At 38.0% G+C, this 20,623-nt stretch overlaps 1 protein-coding gene across 1 annotated transcript in view; it reads left to right on the top strand.

The window, feature by feature from the left end:
- Guca1c (guanylate cyclase activator 1C) overlaps positions 1 to 16,552 on the top strand; it is a 32,547-nt gene extending 15,995 nt beyond the window's left edge. The window contains 4 exon segments of the mRNA XM_046464059.2: positions 5,277 to 5,426; positions 9,081 to 9,168; positions 16,022 to 16,146; positions 16,148 to 16,552. Of these exon segments, the coding sequence (XP_046320015.2) occupies positions 5,277 to 5,426; positions 9,081 to 9,168; positions 16,022 to 16,146; positions 16,148 to 16,216 (432 nt within the window). The 3' untranslated portion in view covers positions 16,217 to 16,552.
- The last annotated feature ends 4,071 nt before the right edge of the window (positions 16,553 to 20,623 follow it).

Consider the following 20,623-nt stretch of genomic DNA (forward strand, 5'->3'; position numbering starts at 1 on the left):
TTCTGTATTTCTGAAGTGTCTGTTGTGATATTGCCTTTTTCATCCCGTATGCTAGTAATTTGAGTTCTCTCTCTTCTTCTCTTCGCTAGCATGGCTAAGGGTCTGTCGATTTTGTTTATTTTTTTTAAAAAACCAACTTTTAGTTTTGTCAATTTTTTCAATTGTTAAACATATATTTTTAAAGATGATGAGAAAACTTAAATTTGATGTCTATATATATATATATATATATATATATACACACATATATGTCTCCATATATAGAGAGAATATATATTATACATGTTTATAATATATATTATATTCTCTCTCTCTCTCTCCCTCTCTCTCTCTCTCTCCCTCTCTCCTTCCTTCTACATAATGAAGTCAAACTGGCCTGGGAAACTGTCATGATTCTATATCCTTATTTCTCATTTAATGCTTTTCTGGAATCCACTCCATCCTAAAAACATGACATATAAATCTATAAACATGTTGGGATTGGAATCATTTTTATTTGCATGCTCTCTCCCTCTTCTTTCCTGAGGACTCCTTGAAGCAATTATGGCTTTTCATGCTTTTACCCCTCCCTCAGGGTCAAAGGACGTTCTGACATCACCAAACTAATTTTTTAGAATTTGTGATGCAGAATCTGATAAAAATTGGTGGGATAAAAGAAAGGAATATTCTCAGGCTAGGGCTGGCATTGAGCAAGCCGGGAACGGAGGCTGCTGAAGATAGAGCAGCAGGGTGTGCGTGGAGAGGCAGATGGGAGAGGAAGCAGGTGTTGTGAAGAAATCCAGAGAGGTCGTGCAACTTGTGTTATTCCAGAAGTGCAAGTGAAGACTTTTTATTATTTTGAAATTAATTTTTGATTGTTGGAACATGTTCTTATGAATGTGTCATTCTGGGATGGAAAGGTGTGAGCCCTATTTTTTTCCTAACCAGTTTTAATAAAGTTACGCTAATTCACCTTGGAATAGGTCACAGTTAAAAAGACCATTGGGAGAGATGGCTGGGATGGCAGAACTAGCTACAAAGTAAGATATGGATGGAAAAAAGCAATTAAGTCTGTGGTTCCCAAATCTTAGGATATATGAGGCCAAATGGGGAGCTTTTTAAAATCCAGGTTCTTAGAACTACATCTTGAGCAGCTTTGTTATTTGATACTGAGGTTTTTTGTTTTTTTTTTTTTTTTTGGTCTGTTTTTGTTTTAGAGATGGGGTAGGGATCTAGGAATCTGTGTATTTCATTACCATTCATAGGATTCTGATGCCAGGAATTTATGGATTCCACCTCAGCTCAGGCCACAAGAACCAGACATCTCTAGACAGTTCTGTGGTGCCACAGGAGCTTCTGTAGCTCAGCTATGGAAATATGAGGTTCAGAGTGTTCCCTTCGGTTACCCCCCAAAAAGCCATTGGGCATTCTCCCTGCATTCTTTTCAGTCACACTTGTAGGGACATCTCTTCACCTTTTCCATAATAATTATCTCCCTCTCCTGCCCTTGAAATCTACAGATCATCTGAAGACAATAATCATTTTTTCCTCTGATTTACACATAAACATTCTCCTAAAACCCTCCAAAATTAACAAAAGCTATTTATCAGAGTAGTGCACATTTTTACAAAATATTAATAGAGGGATAATTGGAAAGAAGAGTTGGCTATGGATTGTGAAGATTAATTTATCTGGCTGCATAAAAGAATATTGAAAGGAAAATGGAAAGATTTCCTTCCAGAAGTTTTTTAAAGAGAATGTCCTGGTCTAAGAGGACAGGTTCCCTCACCCCAAATCAGCTCTGGGTTTAGATTATCCAGGCTGCCTATTTAAAAACTGTTCAGTGGAAAGTACTTATGCTCACGTCCTGGTAGGGTCTGCCCAGAGCTATGGAGCCTGGATTGGAAGGTGTTATGGGCACACAGGCATTGTGCCTGATAATGAAATAACAAATGTTCTACAGGCAACAATGCTCAATCTAGCCTATTGCCATTCATCATGCAGGTGACACCAAAAGCTGTGATCACTGAGATGGAAATCATAAAGTGAAACAAACCATCATCAAATAAAATTTTTTATGGAAAATCTGGAAGATGACCTTATTAATAAGCCAGGTTTACAGAGAGGATGTTCCTGTGACCCTTGGTAAACTCATCCAGTAACTGCCCAGGGAAGAGCTGTACTGAATGGTCAGATCCAAAGGCCAGAAGAAAGGGCTGGGAGCAGATTAATCCACAGTTGGTTACTGTCTACCCTATTTATTTCCTCTAAATCTCCAGTCCTGTTTCCAAAAAAGTAACTGTCCTGTCCTGCCAAATTTGGATATAAGATGTCTGTTAAATATACTTCAGAGTTGTATACCTTTCTTAAGGTAGTTCAGCATTTTTGAGTGCAGGATTTGAAAATTATGACTCTTAAGAGTGACATAGACTATCTCTGTTTCAACTGAAAATGTTCTTTATCAGTTTAAAACAAGGGGAACTACCTAAGCTGGTAATCCTTAAATAATCTTTTCCAGAATTGACTAATAGAGCATAATCTTTATAGAAAAACAGACTCATAAATTGTGATTCATATTTTAAACTATGCATTTAAAGAATTTTCCTAGACTAAAGCTTATCTGCCCCAAAATATCAACCAGTTTCTATAAAAAGGTATACAGCATTTATTTGTTAGATATGTTTTCCTTCTATTAAAAATTCTCTGAGAAGAGGACCCAATCTGCAGATACTCAGAAGATACTCCTGAAAAGGGCTCAGGAGTAAGGATTCAGTCTTCTGTCACAACATTTCAAAATTTCATTGGCATAAGAAGTAGACATTTTTTTAAAGGCACTACATCTCCTCTTGGTAAAGAATATCTACAAAAACCCAACAGCAAGCATGAAACTTCATGGTGAGAAACCAGAATTTCTCCCAATAATATCAGGAACATGGCAAGGATGTCCATTCTCACTACTCTTCAACATCATATGGAAGTTCTCAATAATGCAATGAGACAAGAAAAAGAAATAAAAAGACATACAGATTGGAAAGGAATAATACTGTCTCTGTTTGCAAATGACATAATTGTCTATATAGAAAATCCAAAAGAACTGATAGAAAAACCTCCTGCAGTTAATGAAGGAGTAGAGCACTATTGTAGGAAACAAAGATACTATACAAAAGTAAATCATTTTCCAATATACCAGTAATCAACATGGGGTATGTGAAATCAAAAACACAGTGCCTTTTACAGTAGAAACAAAGAAATGAAGTAGGTATAAATACAACAAAATAAGTACAAGGTCTATATGAGGGAAACTACAAATCTCTGGTAAAATAATTCAGATAATTAATAAATGGAGAAATACTCCATATTCATGAATAGGTAGACTCACTATGGTTGAGATGTTCATTTTCTCAACTTGATCTAATGATTCAATGCAAACCAATCACAATCTTAGCAAGTCATTTTGTGGATATTGACAAACTGATTCTAGAATTTACCTGCAGGGGCAAGACCCAGAAGAGCCAACACAATATTGAAGGAGAGGAGTAAAATTGGAGGACTGACACTATCTGACCTCAAGATATATAATAAGATGTACCAATTAAGACAGTGTGGTGTTGACAAGAGAGTAGACAAATAAATCAATAGAACAGAATAGAAAGCCCAGAAATAGATTCACATGAATATGTCCAGCTACTATTTGACAAGAAACAAAGGCAAGTCCCTGTGAGAAAAGACAATCTTTTCAACAAATGGTGTTGGAACAATTGGACATCCGTATGCAAAGAAAAAAAGTAATCAAGACAAAGACCTTATACCCTTCATAAAAATTAACTCAAAATGAATCACACTCTTCAACACAAAATGTAAAGCTCTAAAACTCACAGAGAAAACATAAGAGAAAATCGAGATGATCTTGAATGTGGTGATGGCTTTTAAAAAAACAACACCAAAGGTGTGATCCATGAATGAAAGAATAAGTTGGAGTTCATTAAAAGGAAAATTTTCTGATCTGCAAAAGACACTGTCAAGGAATGAAAAGATAAGCTACAGACTGGGAGAAAATATTTGTCAAAGATCTCGCTGATAAAGAACTATTATCCAAAATACACAAAGAACTCTAACTTAGCCATAAAGAAAACAAAAACCTGATTAAGAAATGGACCAAAGAAGATACATAGATGGCAAATAAACATGGAAAGATGTTGAGTATCATATGTTACTAAGGAATTGGAAATTAAAACAAGGTGATGCCATTACATTCCTCTAGAATGGACAAAATCCAGGACTCTGAAAACACCAAGCTGGTGAAGATGTGGAGCAACAGGAACTCTCATTCATTGTTGTTGGAAAACAAAATTAAGAGCCACATTTGAGTTGGTGGTTTCTTAAAAACTGAACAAACCCTTACTATACTATCCAAATACCTTATATTTACCAAGTGGAGTTGAACACATATATCCACACAAAAATCTGCACTTGAATATTTTAGCAACTTTATTCATAATTGCCAATGTAGAAGCGATCAAGATGTTAGTAGGTGAAACAATAAACTTAGGGTATATCCAGATAATGGAATATTATTCAGTGCTGAAAAGACATGAGCTATTAAACCATGAAAAGACATGGAAGAAATTTAAATGCATATTATTAAGTGAAGAGGTTAATATGAAGTGACTATGCACTGTACAATTTCAACCTTATGACATTCTGGTCAAAGCAAAACTATGGAGACAATAAAATGATCACTGGTTACCAGAGGTTAAGGAAATCTGAATCAGCAGAGCACAGAGGATTTTCAGGGCAGTAAAACTACTCTACATGATGCCATCATCATGGGAATACCTCATTATTCATTTGTCCAAACCCAGAGAATTTATAACACTAAGAGTAAACTCTAATGTACTGTGAGCTTTGGATAAAAAGGTGTGCTGGTGTAGATTCATCAGTTGAAAAAACTGCCCCACTCCTGTAGGAGGTGTCAGTAATGGGGAAAGTTGTGCATGTGTAGGGATAGGGGACACACAGGAAATCTGTGCACCTTCTGTTGAATTTTGCTGGGAACCCAAAACTACTCTGACAATAATGCATATTTAAGGCATTTAACCATAAAATTAAAGTACTTATTTCTATAAATGGTAGGTATCTATTATTTTTTAACAAAATACTAGGGAAGAATTTATGCTGAAATATGTTGGGTTGTATCAACTTGTTCTAAAGGTCCTATTCATGAATGATCACTTATCAAGTAAAAAACAATTGCTCTTCTTAAATACTTATTTCCCTTTCTACCTTTCTTTCCATAGGATGGATTTATCGACTTTATAGAGTTCATTGCTGCCGTAAATCTAGTGGTACAAGGAAAAATTGAGCAAAAATTAAAATGGTATTTTAAATTGTGTGATTCTGATGGAAATGGTTCTATTGACAAAAAGGAGCTACTGAACATCTTTGTGGTAAGTGGTAGTGAAGTATCCTTTGCAAGAACAGGTGACAGCTTCCCATGTAGTTGGATATTCTTGGGATTGACATGTTGAATTGCTGAAGCAATGTGAGTCTCACTTTTCCTTTTGGTAACTGAATGTGCAACTGCAAATTAACATTTTTTTTCTTGGTGCAGTCCACTGTGAAGTTCACAAAATTTTGCAGAGCATTGGGATGAAAAAGGAAATAAATATGAATTTCTAAAGCAACTGGTATTTTTTCTCTGCCTCAGAGCAGAAAGTCTTGCGAGAATCCGTTAAAATGCAAGATGGTTTATAAATATATAGCAAGATACATGAACTAAGATTGAAGTACGTAAGGGCTAATCTTCTGGAACTGGACCAATATATTTCTAAGAGCTAGATCAGGGATCTCAGATCCTTTCCAACACTAAAGTTCAATGAGTGCCTTTATAATTCACCCTCCCAACTCTGCCCCCAGTGGAGTAGGAGGTAGTCATTTTAATGGTATGAGATAAAAAGGATCCAAGAGCAAAAAGTAATTAAGCAGGACACTGTACCCAAATGAAAATAAGAGGTACAATAAACACTATTAAGGTGATACACTGTCTTGTAACATGGCATGAAAGAGAGTTAAAGTCAGATGTCTTAGAGATAATCTGGTCCAAATTCTTTTATAGACAATGGAGCTAAGTTATAAACAAAGTATGCAGGAGAAATATCAGCAAAAAATGCTAGAAAAAAATAAGTGGGTAAAACTATCATTACAATCAGACATCTTAACAAATGGACAAAGCGGATAAAAATGTAAAGCTAAGTAAGCAAATGTAGAGTTAGCCAACATGAATGCCATTCAATACTGGCATTGTTACCACTTCAGTCTCACAGAGGTCATTTGCCAACAACAGCAAGAAAAATGTACTGATTCACTTTGCAATTAAACTCTCTAAACATGAAAATTCAGAAATTCTGCATTTATCTGACATGTTGCACCACAAAATCAGGAATTTAAAGTATCCGATGGAGTCTAATCTCACATAGATTTAAAATACACTTTTAAATGAATATACCCTAGGTTATTCTACACACAATTAAGATGTAAACATAATAGCATAAAAATCTTAGGGAACGCCACCAAAGCATTACTCAGAACAAATATCCTGGAAATGTGATAGTCTGCATCAGGCAGCTAAAAATCACCTTTATTTTAGAGTCAGCATTACTTACTTTTCATCAGAAAAAGCGATCATAAAGAATAAAAAGAATAGGATAATAAAAATTTATAAGGGAAAATGTTTAAATAAATTAGTGCACCTGGAACATATACTTATTTAAAAAGTGGCCTAAGAACATTCTATCAATGGCAACTGGAAAAAACAACAGGGGAAAGAATAATAATATTGTATAACCTAAGTTTTCTCTACATACAGTAAGGATGTTAAAGTGGAGTTCAGCCAGGTATCAAGAGAGTGGAGGAAGTACTGTACTAGAGCACATTTAGAATTTACAAAAGAGCTTCTTACATCTTAATCTTACTTCCAGGGCATGAAACAGTTGAGAGAAGGGTTTTTGAGAAGGAATTTTGAGAGGAGTTACCAGGTGGGACTCCTGAAGTTAGTAACAAGAGAAACAATTGAGATGTGGCTGCCACTGGGAAACATGATGTCTCATCTTCGAGTCCTGCGTGAGAAGTCTAAAGAAGCAGACCACGAGGGCAAAGGAGAGGGATGCAGTTTAAAATGAAATCATCCGCATTCCTAGAATTTGTTGTAACAAAGAATGCCTGAATGTGTTCCGTAGATCCTGTGTAGATCTCTGGAAGAGGAGGCTGGCAGAGTTTTGTTAGATTCTGTCCAAATGGGCCACCAGGAGGAGTAAGGGAGACTCTGGAGACCAGAGCCAGAGTAAATCTAGAGCAGAGGCTCTCACCCAGAAGAATTCCCACCCAGAGGACAGTTAGCAATGTCTGGAGACATTTTGGTTCATGGGAGAGTCAGGGACAGGGTGTGGTTATTGCCATCTATTGGTTAGAGACCAGGGATGCTGCTAAACATTCGATAATGCACAGAACAACCCCTCACAAGGAAGAATGATCTGTTCCAAAATGTCAGTGGTGTGGAGGTTGAGAAACTGCCCTGGAAAGTGATCGGCTGGAATCAAGATGCATGATTCATGTCTAGGGAATTGCAGAAGAGAGTCTCAATAACGGATGGGGGAGTATCTCAGAGAAAGAGCGAACTTAAAACACCTGATGGTTCCAGAGAGCACTGAAGCTAGCCAGCCATGATAGTACCTACCAAGTAATAATGCTCCTGTTTCCCTTCTCTCCTACTTCCTCCTGCTCAGAGACTGATTAGCAGAGGAGAAAGAGCAGAGATGCTAATGGAGAAGCACAAGAAGAAAGAAAACCCTGTCTCCTTGTCCATCCCCTACTCTGCTTCTCCTATGAGAAAAGGAGAAAAAACAGCAAGATGACAACTCCTTCCAGAAATATCCCCTTGGGCCTTGTCAACCTCCCAGTCAGTATTTCACTCTTGCTTAGGTTATCAGGAGATGAGTGATGGACGAATCAAGATATCACAATCTTTATTATGACTGTTATAATACTCTAGTATTGCTTCTAGAGGTGGGGATACTAGACACTTAGCCAAGTTTTCTAAGCTTTGGGGGTCTATGCCCTGAACACTGAGAAACCAAAGTTGTATTTAGCCAATTTGATACTACATGTATGTAATGGTCACTTTTAAGTTTTGTCCTGTGTTTAACTGTGAAGTCTGTGAGACCTGGACTCACTAAGGCCAAGAGTGGTGCTTTAGCATGGTTTATAATTATTAATTTTGGAATCAACATTAGTAGCGCTTGGAAAGCAGCAAGAGAGACAGTCATATTTAAGATGGTGACCTCTAAGTGAAATATGTTGCCAGCAAATTTTCTAAAGATTCCTTCATGCTCAATCAAGATAGTTATGTCCAAATTTCCAGATGACTAATCCTCTTTTATTATGAATTTCTATGTCAAATCTGGGTCATTTAATTTAGTTGCCTTTAGGGAGGGGCTAAATCTTCCTTCTAGGAAGGCTGGAAAATGTCATTTGCTCTGGGTCTCCTGACAACTTTTATGATGAAAAGGTGCTGGTAGAACGTGAGAGAAATTCAGCATTCTCCTAAGGCATATATATCTATCTTTCCAGTCCATCATCCTTCAAAAGGGGCACAAAGACCCAGAGTGCCAATGGCAGAAGCTGGAGAGGAAGCCCGACATACTGGCAGATTTCTGTTCATACACTTATGTTCATCTGTAAGATCCAAGTAAATCGATCCAAAATTGAGAACAATACCTCTTTTCAGAATTCTCATAAGCGTGACCACTACATTATTTTCTCCAAGGGGTTCTTTGCATCTTTTGAATGGATCCCTTTATGCTGGGTGAAATAAAAAAAAATCAGACTTTCTTCGGTTAATTTAATTTCCAAGCACCATTACCTAGAACTGACATGCAATCTTTTATCTTTATTTATTTTAAGCAACCGAAACAGGTTGGATAGCAAAACTTACATTAACATATCCTCAAATCCTGTCACACCAGGGAAGAAATGTTACAAAAAATATATATATATATATGTGCTTCCAGCAAAGTTGAATTCTCTGATTTAATGTCTTTTTGCAGGCTGTACAAGCCCTCAATGGCCAACATACTATGAATCCTGAGGAATTCGTCAACTTGGTGCTTCATAAGGCAGATATAAACAATGATGGTAAGGGGGCTACTCTCCTCTGACCCATTTTTCTTACAAAGTAGAAGATAGGGAATGGGGGCATCATATAGAAAAAGCAGGAAACTCCTGAGAGAACCCCACTTGTGACCTGGGTTTCATAACTCAGTGGGTCCAGTGTTCTCCCGTCAGTGCAATTCAACCAAGCAAATATTTGTTCACCATATTTATATTCAATGTGTGCTGCTTGACACTTTGGGGTCTATAAAGAGGATAACAGAATGGAATTGGGATAATATGGGATGATTTGCCTTCTATTTACTCCAGGTCATGCTTTATTAATTATTACCTCCCTAGTGGAGATCTTCCAAAAAAAATTTACAAATAAACTCACGATGTCCCACTGTAGGAAGCCTTCCTTTAACTAGAGTTTCTACAATCTGACTTTTTCCTCTCCTTTGACTATACTTTTCTGGTGGATGATCCATATTTGTCTTCATATCTGCCTTTTTTGTCCTTTCACATTTATGCTCTTTCTGCTCATTTCTCCATCTTCTCTTTCTTTCCTGAAATCTGCATTCCTCGTTAGCAGTGCCTTTCTTTTTAGAGGCAGGGGTAGAGAGAGAAGACAGACGTTCCAAGAGACCAGAGAATGCCTATACTTAGTGGATTTGATCTCAGTAAACCGGTAGGTGAACATTTGACTTGAGATTGAGGCAGAAATCTAGGAATGGTTCTTGAAAATCAAAAACTTTGTCAGTGTGAAAATATAAAGCTATCAGAAAGAGATTAAAGAAAAAGAGGCATGAAGATTCCAGTCATGGTTGTCATCCTTCCAAAGGAACCCTTCCATGGAATCAGCCTGCCCACTATAGGTCACTTCTTCCAGTGGACACAAGAGGGCAGTAGAAGCCAATGTTCCTAAGTTGACTGGCATTTGTATAGTCAAAGGTGGCGGCTCTGGGTAGCTGGTGAGGAGGCTGGGAAGAAGTTCAAAGGAAGCCACCATTGAGAAAGAATCTAGCGATGGGACATGAATAGAGTTATGAGAAAACAATTTGGAGTTACATCAATAGTAACAACCTTGCTCTCCATCCAAGGGCCAAATCCTAGATCTGCCTCTCCCCAGTCTCAAGTCAGTATATTCTCTTAGAACATTGAGGTCAAAGAATAAAATAAGCCCTTGCATGTGAAAGTTTGCAAGAAATAAAGTCAGCCTCCTCAGAGGAGATAAGGAGTCTGAGGGAGGCTGGAAACAGATCAGGGAAATGGAGAGAGGAGGGTTTGACAAGGCCAATGAAATCTTATTTGAAATTTGCAACTAAATTTGTTTGATGGAAGCCATCAAACAAGAGAAATGCTGTCAGTTTTGTTCTATTTCATTTTAAATTTAATCTAAGAGGTGCTGCAGGATGGCAGAAATCCAGCCCAGAGGAAAAAGCTTTTCAGGCCAGGGCTAACAACATTGGTACAGAAGGATGAGTACTTGGAGGTATTCAGGACCTCGTGAATGATTAAGGCCTTTTACAGTGAATTTCTAAAAGACAAGGCAAGCAGTTAGATAACATCCATGAGTACTGCTTCTGGTACCTGGAGTCAGGGAATAGAAAAGCCACCTACCTTGGAGAAGTAGGGGGAAAAAATGAACTTTCTAATAGTTGGAGGACACAAGACAATATGTTCCAGACAGCAAAAAAGGATGCAGGACCCTTTCTTTACTAACTAGAGTGATTCCACAGAGGCAAATGTAAGGAACCAATACAGGGGGGAATGTGGTTAGAAGGGGTCTTGAAATGGAAAGGGCTGGGTCAAAATGAGATGTGAATCCAGAAGAGAGAAGCTGTGTTCAAGCTATAGCTGAGCTTACAGAAACGGGCTCTGTGAGCTGGAAGAATTTGTCAATGACAGAAAAGAGCCAGTACAGTATGGTTTCTAGAATAATTTATAAAACTGTATACATTAATTGTTTTCTCTGACAGAAAGTTATATTTTAGGTAAAGAAAAAAATGCACATAAACAAACACATATAATTTAGAATAACAATGAGTTACTGATTCTTAGCAAATGCATATACAAAGTTAAATTGATAAAATTTGCTGGGTTTTTTGTTTTGTTTTGTTTTTTTAAACCAGGGATTGAACCCAGGGCACTTAACCATTGAGCTACATCCCTAGCCCTTTTTTATTTTTTATTTTAAGATAGTGTCTTGCTAAGTTACGTAAGGCCTCACTATGTTGCTGAGGCTGGCCTCGAAATTGCAATTCTCCTGCCTCAGTCTCTGGAATCACTGGGATTACAGGAATGTGCCACCGTGCCTGGCTAAAATTTGCTTTTATATGAAAAATTATCAGAGGCTTTTCCATCATCTCATCAAGACAGATGGGTCATGTCATGTGTCAAGCAAAAGATGCTAAAAATTCTACTGTTGGACAAAGCCCAGTATAACAGAGGACAAAAAAGAAAAAGTCATAAAAGCAAAAGAATTGGGCCAGTATTTGACAGAGAAGACAAACATAAAACATTTCATTCACACAAAGGAGGAGTTATTACAGAGGAGACTCTTCACATTTGCATAATAAGTATATATACCTCAATATAAATTTTAATTGCTTATGCCATTATTATCAAAACATCAGTATTGGTAGAAATATAGATGTTCAGTTAAGTGTATCAGGGCATTAGTGACTATATGCCTATATATTTTTGATCTCTCAAAATAAAAGGCAAAGAACATCATTGGTATCTGGTCATTTAATGAATATTGAAACCAAAAATAAAGATAATCATGCCAGGCATGATGGCACATGCCTGTAATCCCGGCAATTTAGGAGACTGAGGCAAGAGGATCATGTTAGAGGTTAGTCTCCGCAATTTAGTAAGGCCCTCAACAACTTAGTGAGACCCTGACTCAAAATGAAAAATAAAAAGGGATGGGGATATAGCTTATTAGTGAAGCATCCCCAGGTTAAATCTCCAGTACCACCCCCCCCAAAAAAAAAACAGAAAAGGATAAAGACAATCATAGCATACAAAGATATAGCAGCAACAACAAAACTTTCAAGAACATTCATGAGAATCTCAATTTGATTGTAAATTGTTTGCAAAAAAAGTGACCGACCTCCTCTCTCTGGATAGAAAAATGCAAAAGAATGAGGAAATATTCTATACATAAGTATCATAATAGTTAGCATGACAAAATTAAAAGATTAAGTAAAGAGTAATACAGGAATAATTCTAGAAAAAAATGAAATGGTAGAAGCTTCATGAAAGCAAGAACAATTTCTTGTTTGAATATTTGGATATTCCCTGCACTGGTACATGATAGGTAAACTGCCAAGTGAATGTCTCATAAAAAGAAGACATCAAATGAAAAATGAAAGAAGAAACAAAGAAACAAACACAATATGTGGTACTATCTGTAGAAAGAAAGACAATTAAAAATATTTTTTGAAATTAATGTATGTATGCCTTTGCAAAATGTAACTCCTGATTAGCAGGATTTAATGACCTATGGAAAGTGGAACTAAGGACCAGAGAAAAGTAAAAGGAGATTCTTTTTCACTACACCTTTCTGTAATGTTTGATCTTTTTTTTTACATGAGTCTACACTATTATTTAATTTAACAAATCAGTTTTATTTTTATGTTTTGAACAAAAGCATCAAGAAGGGGAGCTAGGACAGAATCACTACAACAGGAAATTGATGCTGAACATTCATATTATTATAAAATGAAAACAGAAAACAACAAGTCAGGATAATTTTAGCAGGGATTCTACAGGTTTTGCTATCCAAACGATAAAAGTCCACGTTCTCCCACTCTCTGGTCATGAGTCATTCTTGATATAATTGAAGGAAGGTTTGCAGATGTCGTCACAGTATCAAGTGCAAAAAGTGCCTAGGAAAGTTTAACACAGAGCCAAATAGTACAGAAAAAAAAGAGGACCTAAAAGGTTCATAATAAAGTGAAAAGGAGAGGCAGAGAGGGCGACCATGGAGCAGATATTTGAGGTAAAAGAAAAATAGAACATAAAAGGAGATATTCCACCGAGTGGCTGACCAGAAAGATCAGTGCCTTTAGGCTGGAACATTGTGAAAAGCCAGCAGGGTCCCACAGAACCCAACTGGGAAACTGAGAATCTCCAGGAAACAAGATGGAACTGAGTTTCCCCACGGAGAAGAAATGGCAGCAGGTGGAACCTTCTACAAAAGGCTGCTAAATGGCTCAGGTGTCTATCACCTTGCTGATGAACACAAAATTTCTATCTCATTGAGACTCTTCACCTGTATCCTCCCTGGAAAACCTGGTCATCCTCATCTCCACAATCACCCCCACCTCATCTTTGCTAATTTCTCAACCCCAGCCCAATTTTTCATGAAATCATGATAAACAGGAATGAGAACTTAAACACAGTTTTCTTTCTACTAGATGATTTCTTTTACAAGCAAGCTGACTTCTTCAGAGCAAAAAATGCTAATGTGGGCATGCACAATCAATTTTGGCTTTTTATTTTATTTTATTTTTTTGTGGGACAGGGATGTTTTCTATTATTATAAAAGATTATTTAAGATGTTAGTGAAAAGAAATGAATGATCCAGAATAGCAACAAGATAACCAGATTGCAAAACTAGAACTAAATTAAATATCTATGGGTAGCTGTCCAATTACTAATGATGCTGCTAAAATTGGATTGGGGGTGAGTGAGAGAGGAACACCTGTATTACTGAACTTTGGGTTTCCTAGTAGACCCTGTATCTACCAACACAACAAATAGCCTAAATAATGTAAGTATCAGTTACACAATATATATATATAAATATATATATATATATATATACACATATATATGTATATATATATACATATATATGTATATATATACTATATATATAAAATTACAAAATATATATACATATAAAAACAAATGTACAATTTCTAATTTATGTCCCACAAAAATTGAAACATAACTCTAAATATAAAGCAAGATAATAAACCCTCAGTAGCCACCTTAGGTCCCCCTGAGTCCTGTGATCTCACCTCAAACATCTCTTGCAGGCTTTGGCTCTTTGCTGGTAGATTCTTTGGTGGAAGCCACTAGATATTCACAGGTGATCCTCTCTAGGGCTCATCCTAGAAACCATCCTTTTAATTTGTTTGGGCATAAACCATAGTCAAATTCAAGAGGATTAGGAAGCAATGGAAAGAACAACAGATTAAAAAAGTAATTTGTCAGCATATGCTTTCTGAGCACCCAATGTTTACAGCCCTGAAGTGGGTTGTAGTGGTCGTAACCATTTGGTAGTGGAATGGAAATGGTACTTAGGTCTTAATAAATGTTTCATGAATGAATGTTGAGTGCTAGAAGGAAAAATGGGAAAATTTCAAACGAAGTAGTTTAGATATGGTAAACATTTTAAGCTACTATAGGTAGAAGTAAATAAGCTGCAAAAGGGATTTATTTTTACCGTAATTGGTTAGGTAACACAGAAAAAGTGAATATGTTGAGTTCACAGGTGTTCCGAAGAAAAGGGAAAAGACAGCTGTGAAGAATTCTCTTTCCCCATTTCCTGTCAGTAGCCGCGGTTGCTTTTTGGCTGAGATGGCAACTCTCTCCCAGGACCTTCAGCCACAGCTGCGAAAACCAAGCTTAGTAACCCAGCAATCGGAATAGATGCCAGCGCCCCATCTCTGTTCCCACTTCTCTTGTGGCCACCTCTGTTCCCACTTCTCTTTTGGCCATGATCCCCCACAAATTTGAATTGTTTGGGGTTGGAAATTTACCAGCCTTGAATTCCGTTTTCAAAGGTGGTTATACTTTGCTTATTTAGGTCCCCTGCCCCCATCATCATCACATACATGGGACTGGCCCACCACACCCTTACCTCTCCCGATTATTTGCAGTCTTCTCTACTTCACTTTGGTTTATTCCGTGTTATATTTTCCCTGTGATACACAGGGGGTTCTCCTCACTGCTGTGAGCTGGGGTTCTGGGCAGACTCTGTCATGAATGCTTTGTCAGCTTGACTTCTGAAGCAGTTCCTGCTGACTTTCTGTCTGAAGTGCCCTTTCTTTGGCTAAGAACTGCTTCCAACTTGTCCTTGGCTGATCTTTCACCTACTTACAAACCCTATCAGGGACGATCTCCTTGAGATCAAGAACTACATCTGTACCCCTCATTTTGATCACAATTATAATTTCAATCCAAATGATTTGTGTCAACATGGAAACCTCCCCCCCGGAAAAAAAAAGTTAACAAGTTATCTCATGGATGAGGCTAGTGAAAAACTACAGTAGCCAGTACCCAGGAGGATAAGGCGATGGATTTATAGCACTGGCTGGCCTGCACAGGCAAAGGCTTCGGTCAAAGTGATACAACTGGGCATCAAAAATCAGGAAAGGAGAAGAGAACTAGTGATCAATAATAATATATGGAAAAATTAATGTTTCTACTTCCTCACAGCTTTGAGCAGTCCCTGAAATTATTTCTCAGAAGAACATTGAAAACAGCCTGCTGAACAGTCATCCCCTCCTGACCCTAGAAGTCTACAACTTGTCAGGCTCTTATGAGTTGGTCATGTATTCAGGATTCAAGGTCAATTAACCAATATTGTGTAGAGATGCAAAAACATGTGTGCCTTTATTTCATTAGATACATTTCCTGATATTCTCATCTAAAACTAAAAGTATATTGTATTCATCATCTTTATTTTCACGGGCAATCCCATCATTGAATGCTTTTTCATATAAAGATCTTAAAGAACTTAACAGTCTCGTAGAGGTGAAAGGACACCAAAAGAAGAATATCAATAAATATCAACCATGGTGAATGTATTGCTATGTGCCAATGAGTGGTACGGACAAAGCCTCTTGTTAATTGCTCATTTGTTATTTTCCAGGGGAATTGACTTTAGAAGAATTTATCAATGGCATGGAAAAAGATCGGGATCTCCTGGAGATTGTTTCCAAGAGTTTTGACCTTTCCAATGTGCTGAAAATAATCTGCAATGGGAAGCAGCCAGATGCTGGAGAGAGACTCCTCCAAACACCCCGACAGGGCTGGTCTAGGGAAGGTGAAAATGAAGTCACTGTGAGAACCCCTTGCCAGAGTTCAGTGAGCACAAAACTTCAAGTAGAGAAGAAATGAAATCTTCCCTATGTGCATACTGTTGGTTTCAGTCTTTATTATAATTCATATAGGCTTATGAATATAGTATTACTTTAATCCAGTAGAAACTTCCATGAAGATCCTAACCAGTTGCATTGTTGATATTCTGTTTGTACCTCAGCACCCTCTCTGCAGATTCCAAGATGATGATTAAACTGAAGAATTGTCTCCACACCTTTCAGTTCAGAATAGAGCTTGCATGTATGCCCTTGCACACTTAAAATTAATCTGTATCTTGAAATAGATCTGCATTGTCTGGGAAGTACCCCCACATTTTAGCATCCTAAGATTAAACATGCATTTGGCAAATGTGTTCACTGCCTCTTGGCTCTGGTTGTATTTGTATATTATAAATGACTGAGTTCTGGTCTATTTGAGAATTTTTTTTTCTGAACTATTTCTCATTCCTTACACCGAATGCTGTCTTGAATCAGTAATTAATGTTTTGCTCCAAAGCAAAAGTCTTAAGCTATGCAGGAAAAGCAGAAAACTTCAGGCCGGGCAGTGAGAATGTTTCCATCTGATTTGTTATAAATCTGGATCCAGTTGTGCATGAAAATGTGATGTATCATCTGTAATTATTATGCCAGTTGGAGGTTTGATCAGAACAGCAGACAGCCTGGCTATGCAACAACAAGCACTTGACATTTGAAACGGTCCTGACATTATAGCTCTGACATTTCATTTTTTATATCCTTTCCAAAAAATGAAATGATGAATGGGATTTCTTGATGGGTTAGAACTTTTTAAGTTTTGGGTTCTATATCACAGGCCCATTAGTGTGTCTGTCAATGGATGGCTTTATCGTGGAAACATACTGGAGGTTTCCAAGACCAGATGTGAACCATCTTTGTGTCAAAAAGCTTCCTACTTATGCTTTCATATTCAAATCTGGGTATAAAAACACACAACTGGAAAACTAAAAGGGCAGAGTTGGACTGTCCCTGCCTCCCTCATAGTTATGAATGTGGATAAAGGTACAGATGGAGATAGATGAGGAATAATTGTCAGTAAAATTGAAATATTAGTGGACCCAGAGAAGAAACCATAGACCAATGTACAGATAAAGATGTCGTTGGAAGTAGAGATATCCTGGATAATTTTCCAAAAGATTTTGAAAGATTCACCAAGAGGTATGCAGTATAAGATAAAATATGTTGAAATAAAATGACAACAGATAAAATAAAGTGAGGGCAATCACTACAACCATAATACCACAGAGATCTAGCTTTTGTTGAAGTTGGGCTTCCCATTGGACTCTGAACTTCTTAGCTGTGAAAGGGAAAAGGGAAGCACCATTTTAACAGCCAGAATATCTTCACGGTAAACAGTTCCACAGTTATTGCATCATCAGATGGTACAATGTCTTAAACTGTACAGTGCTCCATATATTCTAAAAATTTTCAAATACAAGGTGCTAGAATAATGCTAAAGATATTTCATTTTCTTCATAGCTTAATCTTTCTCAGGGTGTCTAAACCTTCTTAGGAGAAAGGCAGACGTTTAAAGCAGCTTCTGCCCCTGCCCCAGTTGACCCCATCTTGGTTTGCCTGAAGCATTCTCAGCCAGTTCTCCCTTCCCTGGTTTGCCAATTTTCACTACTGAGGGAAGTAGTCTCACCCCAGGCATTGTATCCATGGGTCCCCCTATCTCAGTAGACTGCCTTTGGGACCTTATCATCCTCCTCTTCACCCATCTTTCATGGACAGACACTCAAGGCCCTGCTATTCCTCTGCTATTCCACTCCAGGAGAGGATGCCCACCTCCACATGCCCCACTCAGAGAAAGGAGCATCGGATGATGGGAGAGCAAAAGGAGGGAAGTCAGACACAGGCAGCGAGCTGGAATCCAAAGAGAAAGGCTTGCGCATCAGACAAACTTGGGTTTGAATCGAGTTCCTGCATATGCTGGGTGATTGTGGGACATGACATGACTTCTTTGAGTCACCAGAAATAAAGTGAAGACAGAAGCAACCTTACCAGGCTATCAGGATTAAGGGAGCCCACTCGGTGCAATTCCAGAAGAAGTATGAAGAGCATGTAGAAAATGAGGGTGGGCTCCCCACCTCAAACAGTCAGCCGGAGCCCACCCTCAGTCAGAATCTAGTCAGGGAAGCAGAAATATTAACAGAGAGAATTGGTACAAAGGACATTGGGGAGGAGAAAGAAAAGAGAGGACACTGAAGTAACATAGAACTATTGACAGCAGAAAGCAACCACCACCCTAGGCTGAGGGAGCACTGGGAAGAGGTTAGGGGGTTTTAGGACAGTTTTGAAAGAGGAGCTGGAAACCAGTTTTCTGTGGAAGGGAGACAGGGTGCCTTAGAGGAAGTGAGAAATAGTTGACATTGACTGTCCCTGCAGGATGGGGCTATTGCTGAGGCACAGAGGACAGGAAAAACTCCTCCCTCTCTCCTCTGGCCTAGAAGACTCTAGTATCCACTACAAACTGGCCTGACAAGGAAACAGCAGGAATGGAGAAGTTCAGTCAGTAGGGCCCTGGGCCAGCACCACAGGGGCTGAGGCTAGGAACTAGGAATTTAAAACTTGAGTACCAGCACAGATGGAACAGGTGGGGTGAGCCAAGAGACCCTGAAGGACAAACTCACGATCCATAGGTACAAATTTAGAGCATCCAAGTTTGCCTTTATCATTGGCTGTCTTCTTACTTTATTCTGTGAACCCTATAGTTCTCATGTGGCTTCCTTCAGGCTCCAGTCACCCTATTGCCTAGGACCTAAATCCACTAGCTCAGACCATTATCCCCATTGGAATCCTAACTGGTTTGTGAGATTTACTCAAATTTGGGTCCAGATTTTCCCTGGATGATGCCCCTTGCATTTCTAAGCTCATTTTATGCAAGATACCTAAAGCTCACTCCAGGTCTTCCTCTTCCCACACTGATTCCGAGGGGTCCCGGAGGAGAGGTGAAGGTCTCACTTTCCTTTCCAAAGAGCAGCTATTTCCTGTCTGTTCGGAGGACAGGCAGGAAACTGTGTTACAGAGTAGGGAGAATGGGAAGATCCTAGTTGTTTATCAAAATAAAGCAAGTCACAAAATTGCATCTATTCCATGATTCTCCTCAGGGTGTTCCTAAAGAGATAAATCTGAAATTCAGGAGCCTAAAAACTTTGGTTGGTCAATGCTTAGCTGACATGGGAACAAAAAGGAAAGACTGGGAAAAAACAAAAGCTGTGTTATTTCTCTCAAGTGTCCATCCCTTAAGTTCATATATCTCAAGTCACACTCCTTCTCCAGGATTCCCTCTGCGATTTAATTATGATGCTGAGTCCAAAGATAGTGTCCTAATCTACATGTGAAGCCATACATGAGCCAGATATTTTTAAATAAATATCTTCCTTTAGATTATAAGCTTTAAGCAGAGCCTACAACCCAACAACTACATTTGCATTTCAGTGTTATTTAATTAAAACTCTATGAGTTTTTTGCCATATGGTTATACAGTAACATTTTCAACTAAGAGATTCCATGACAAGTGGGCTGGTGTGTGAAGACCTTCAACAATCTTAATTTGTGAGCCTCTTTTTACCAAAGTGGCCCAACCAGAAACATGATACCAACTACAGAAAATCCAGATCCAATGTATTTCCTTTTCTTTCTCCTACAATCCCTTGACACTTTGAAGGAAAAAAAAATACTATTTTTAAAAGATAGAAAGATGAAGGGGGAGATTCTAAAGGTTAATAATTTTTGCCTTATTAAAATGACTTCCTAGGGGAAAAGAAGGCTAAAGTTGTATTACTAAATTCTCTGTATAAAGATGTACCTGGAAGCTTATGGCCTGATTCTTTGGGCCAAAATGTGGAGAAAGGGAACAAGAGGGAATGGTCCAGGATGAGGATAAGAGGTCATTTGTTTTCTCTTCCCCAAATCAGTGGCTAATGAGCTCCTTAACTAAGTCTTGGTTCTTTCTGGCACCAACAAAGAAACTTCCATCTAAATAGGTATCTGTCAAAAGCAGAAAGTGGATTGAGACTGGATTAAGTGGGGTAAATGTTTTCTTCAAAATGCATTGGCATAAAAATAACTGAGGAAGTAAATGAGAAAATACGCTTCACTTAAAATTGAATTGATGGCCGAGAGGCAAATGAAAAGATTTAAAAGAAGGGTTGGTGCATTAAAGAAACAATATGAGCACTAGAGAAAGGCTGCTTGCCTGACTTCCCTCTCCCCGCACTTAAATTAGAATAACCTTTAAAAATGAAAATGAAATATAGGGAAATCCTGACATTTAAAACTAAACTAGGGTCTTATGCTTGCTGGAGAAATCTAAATTATTAAAACTGAGTGGACAGGGACTACTCAGAGTTTGT

Source organism: Marmota monax, unplaced genomic scaffold, assembly GCF_021218885.2.
Source record: "Marmota monax isolate L192 unplaced genomic scaffold, Marmota_monax_Labrador192_F-V1.1 WCK01_AAM20220418_F8-fsc00156, whole genome shotgun sequence".
Lineage (NCBI taxonomy): Eukaryota > Metazoa > Chordata > Mammalia > Rodentia > Sciuridae > Marmota > Marmota monax.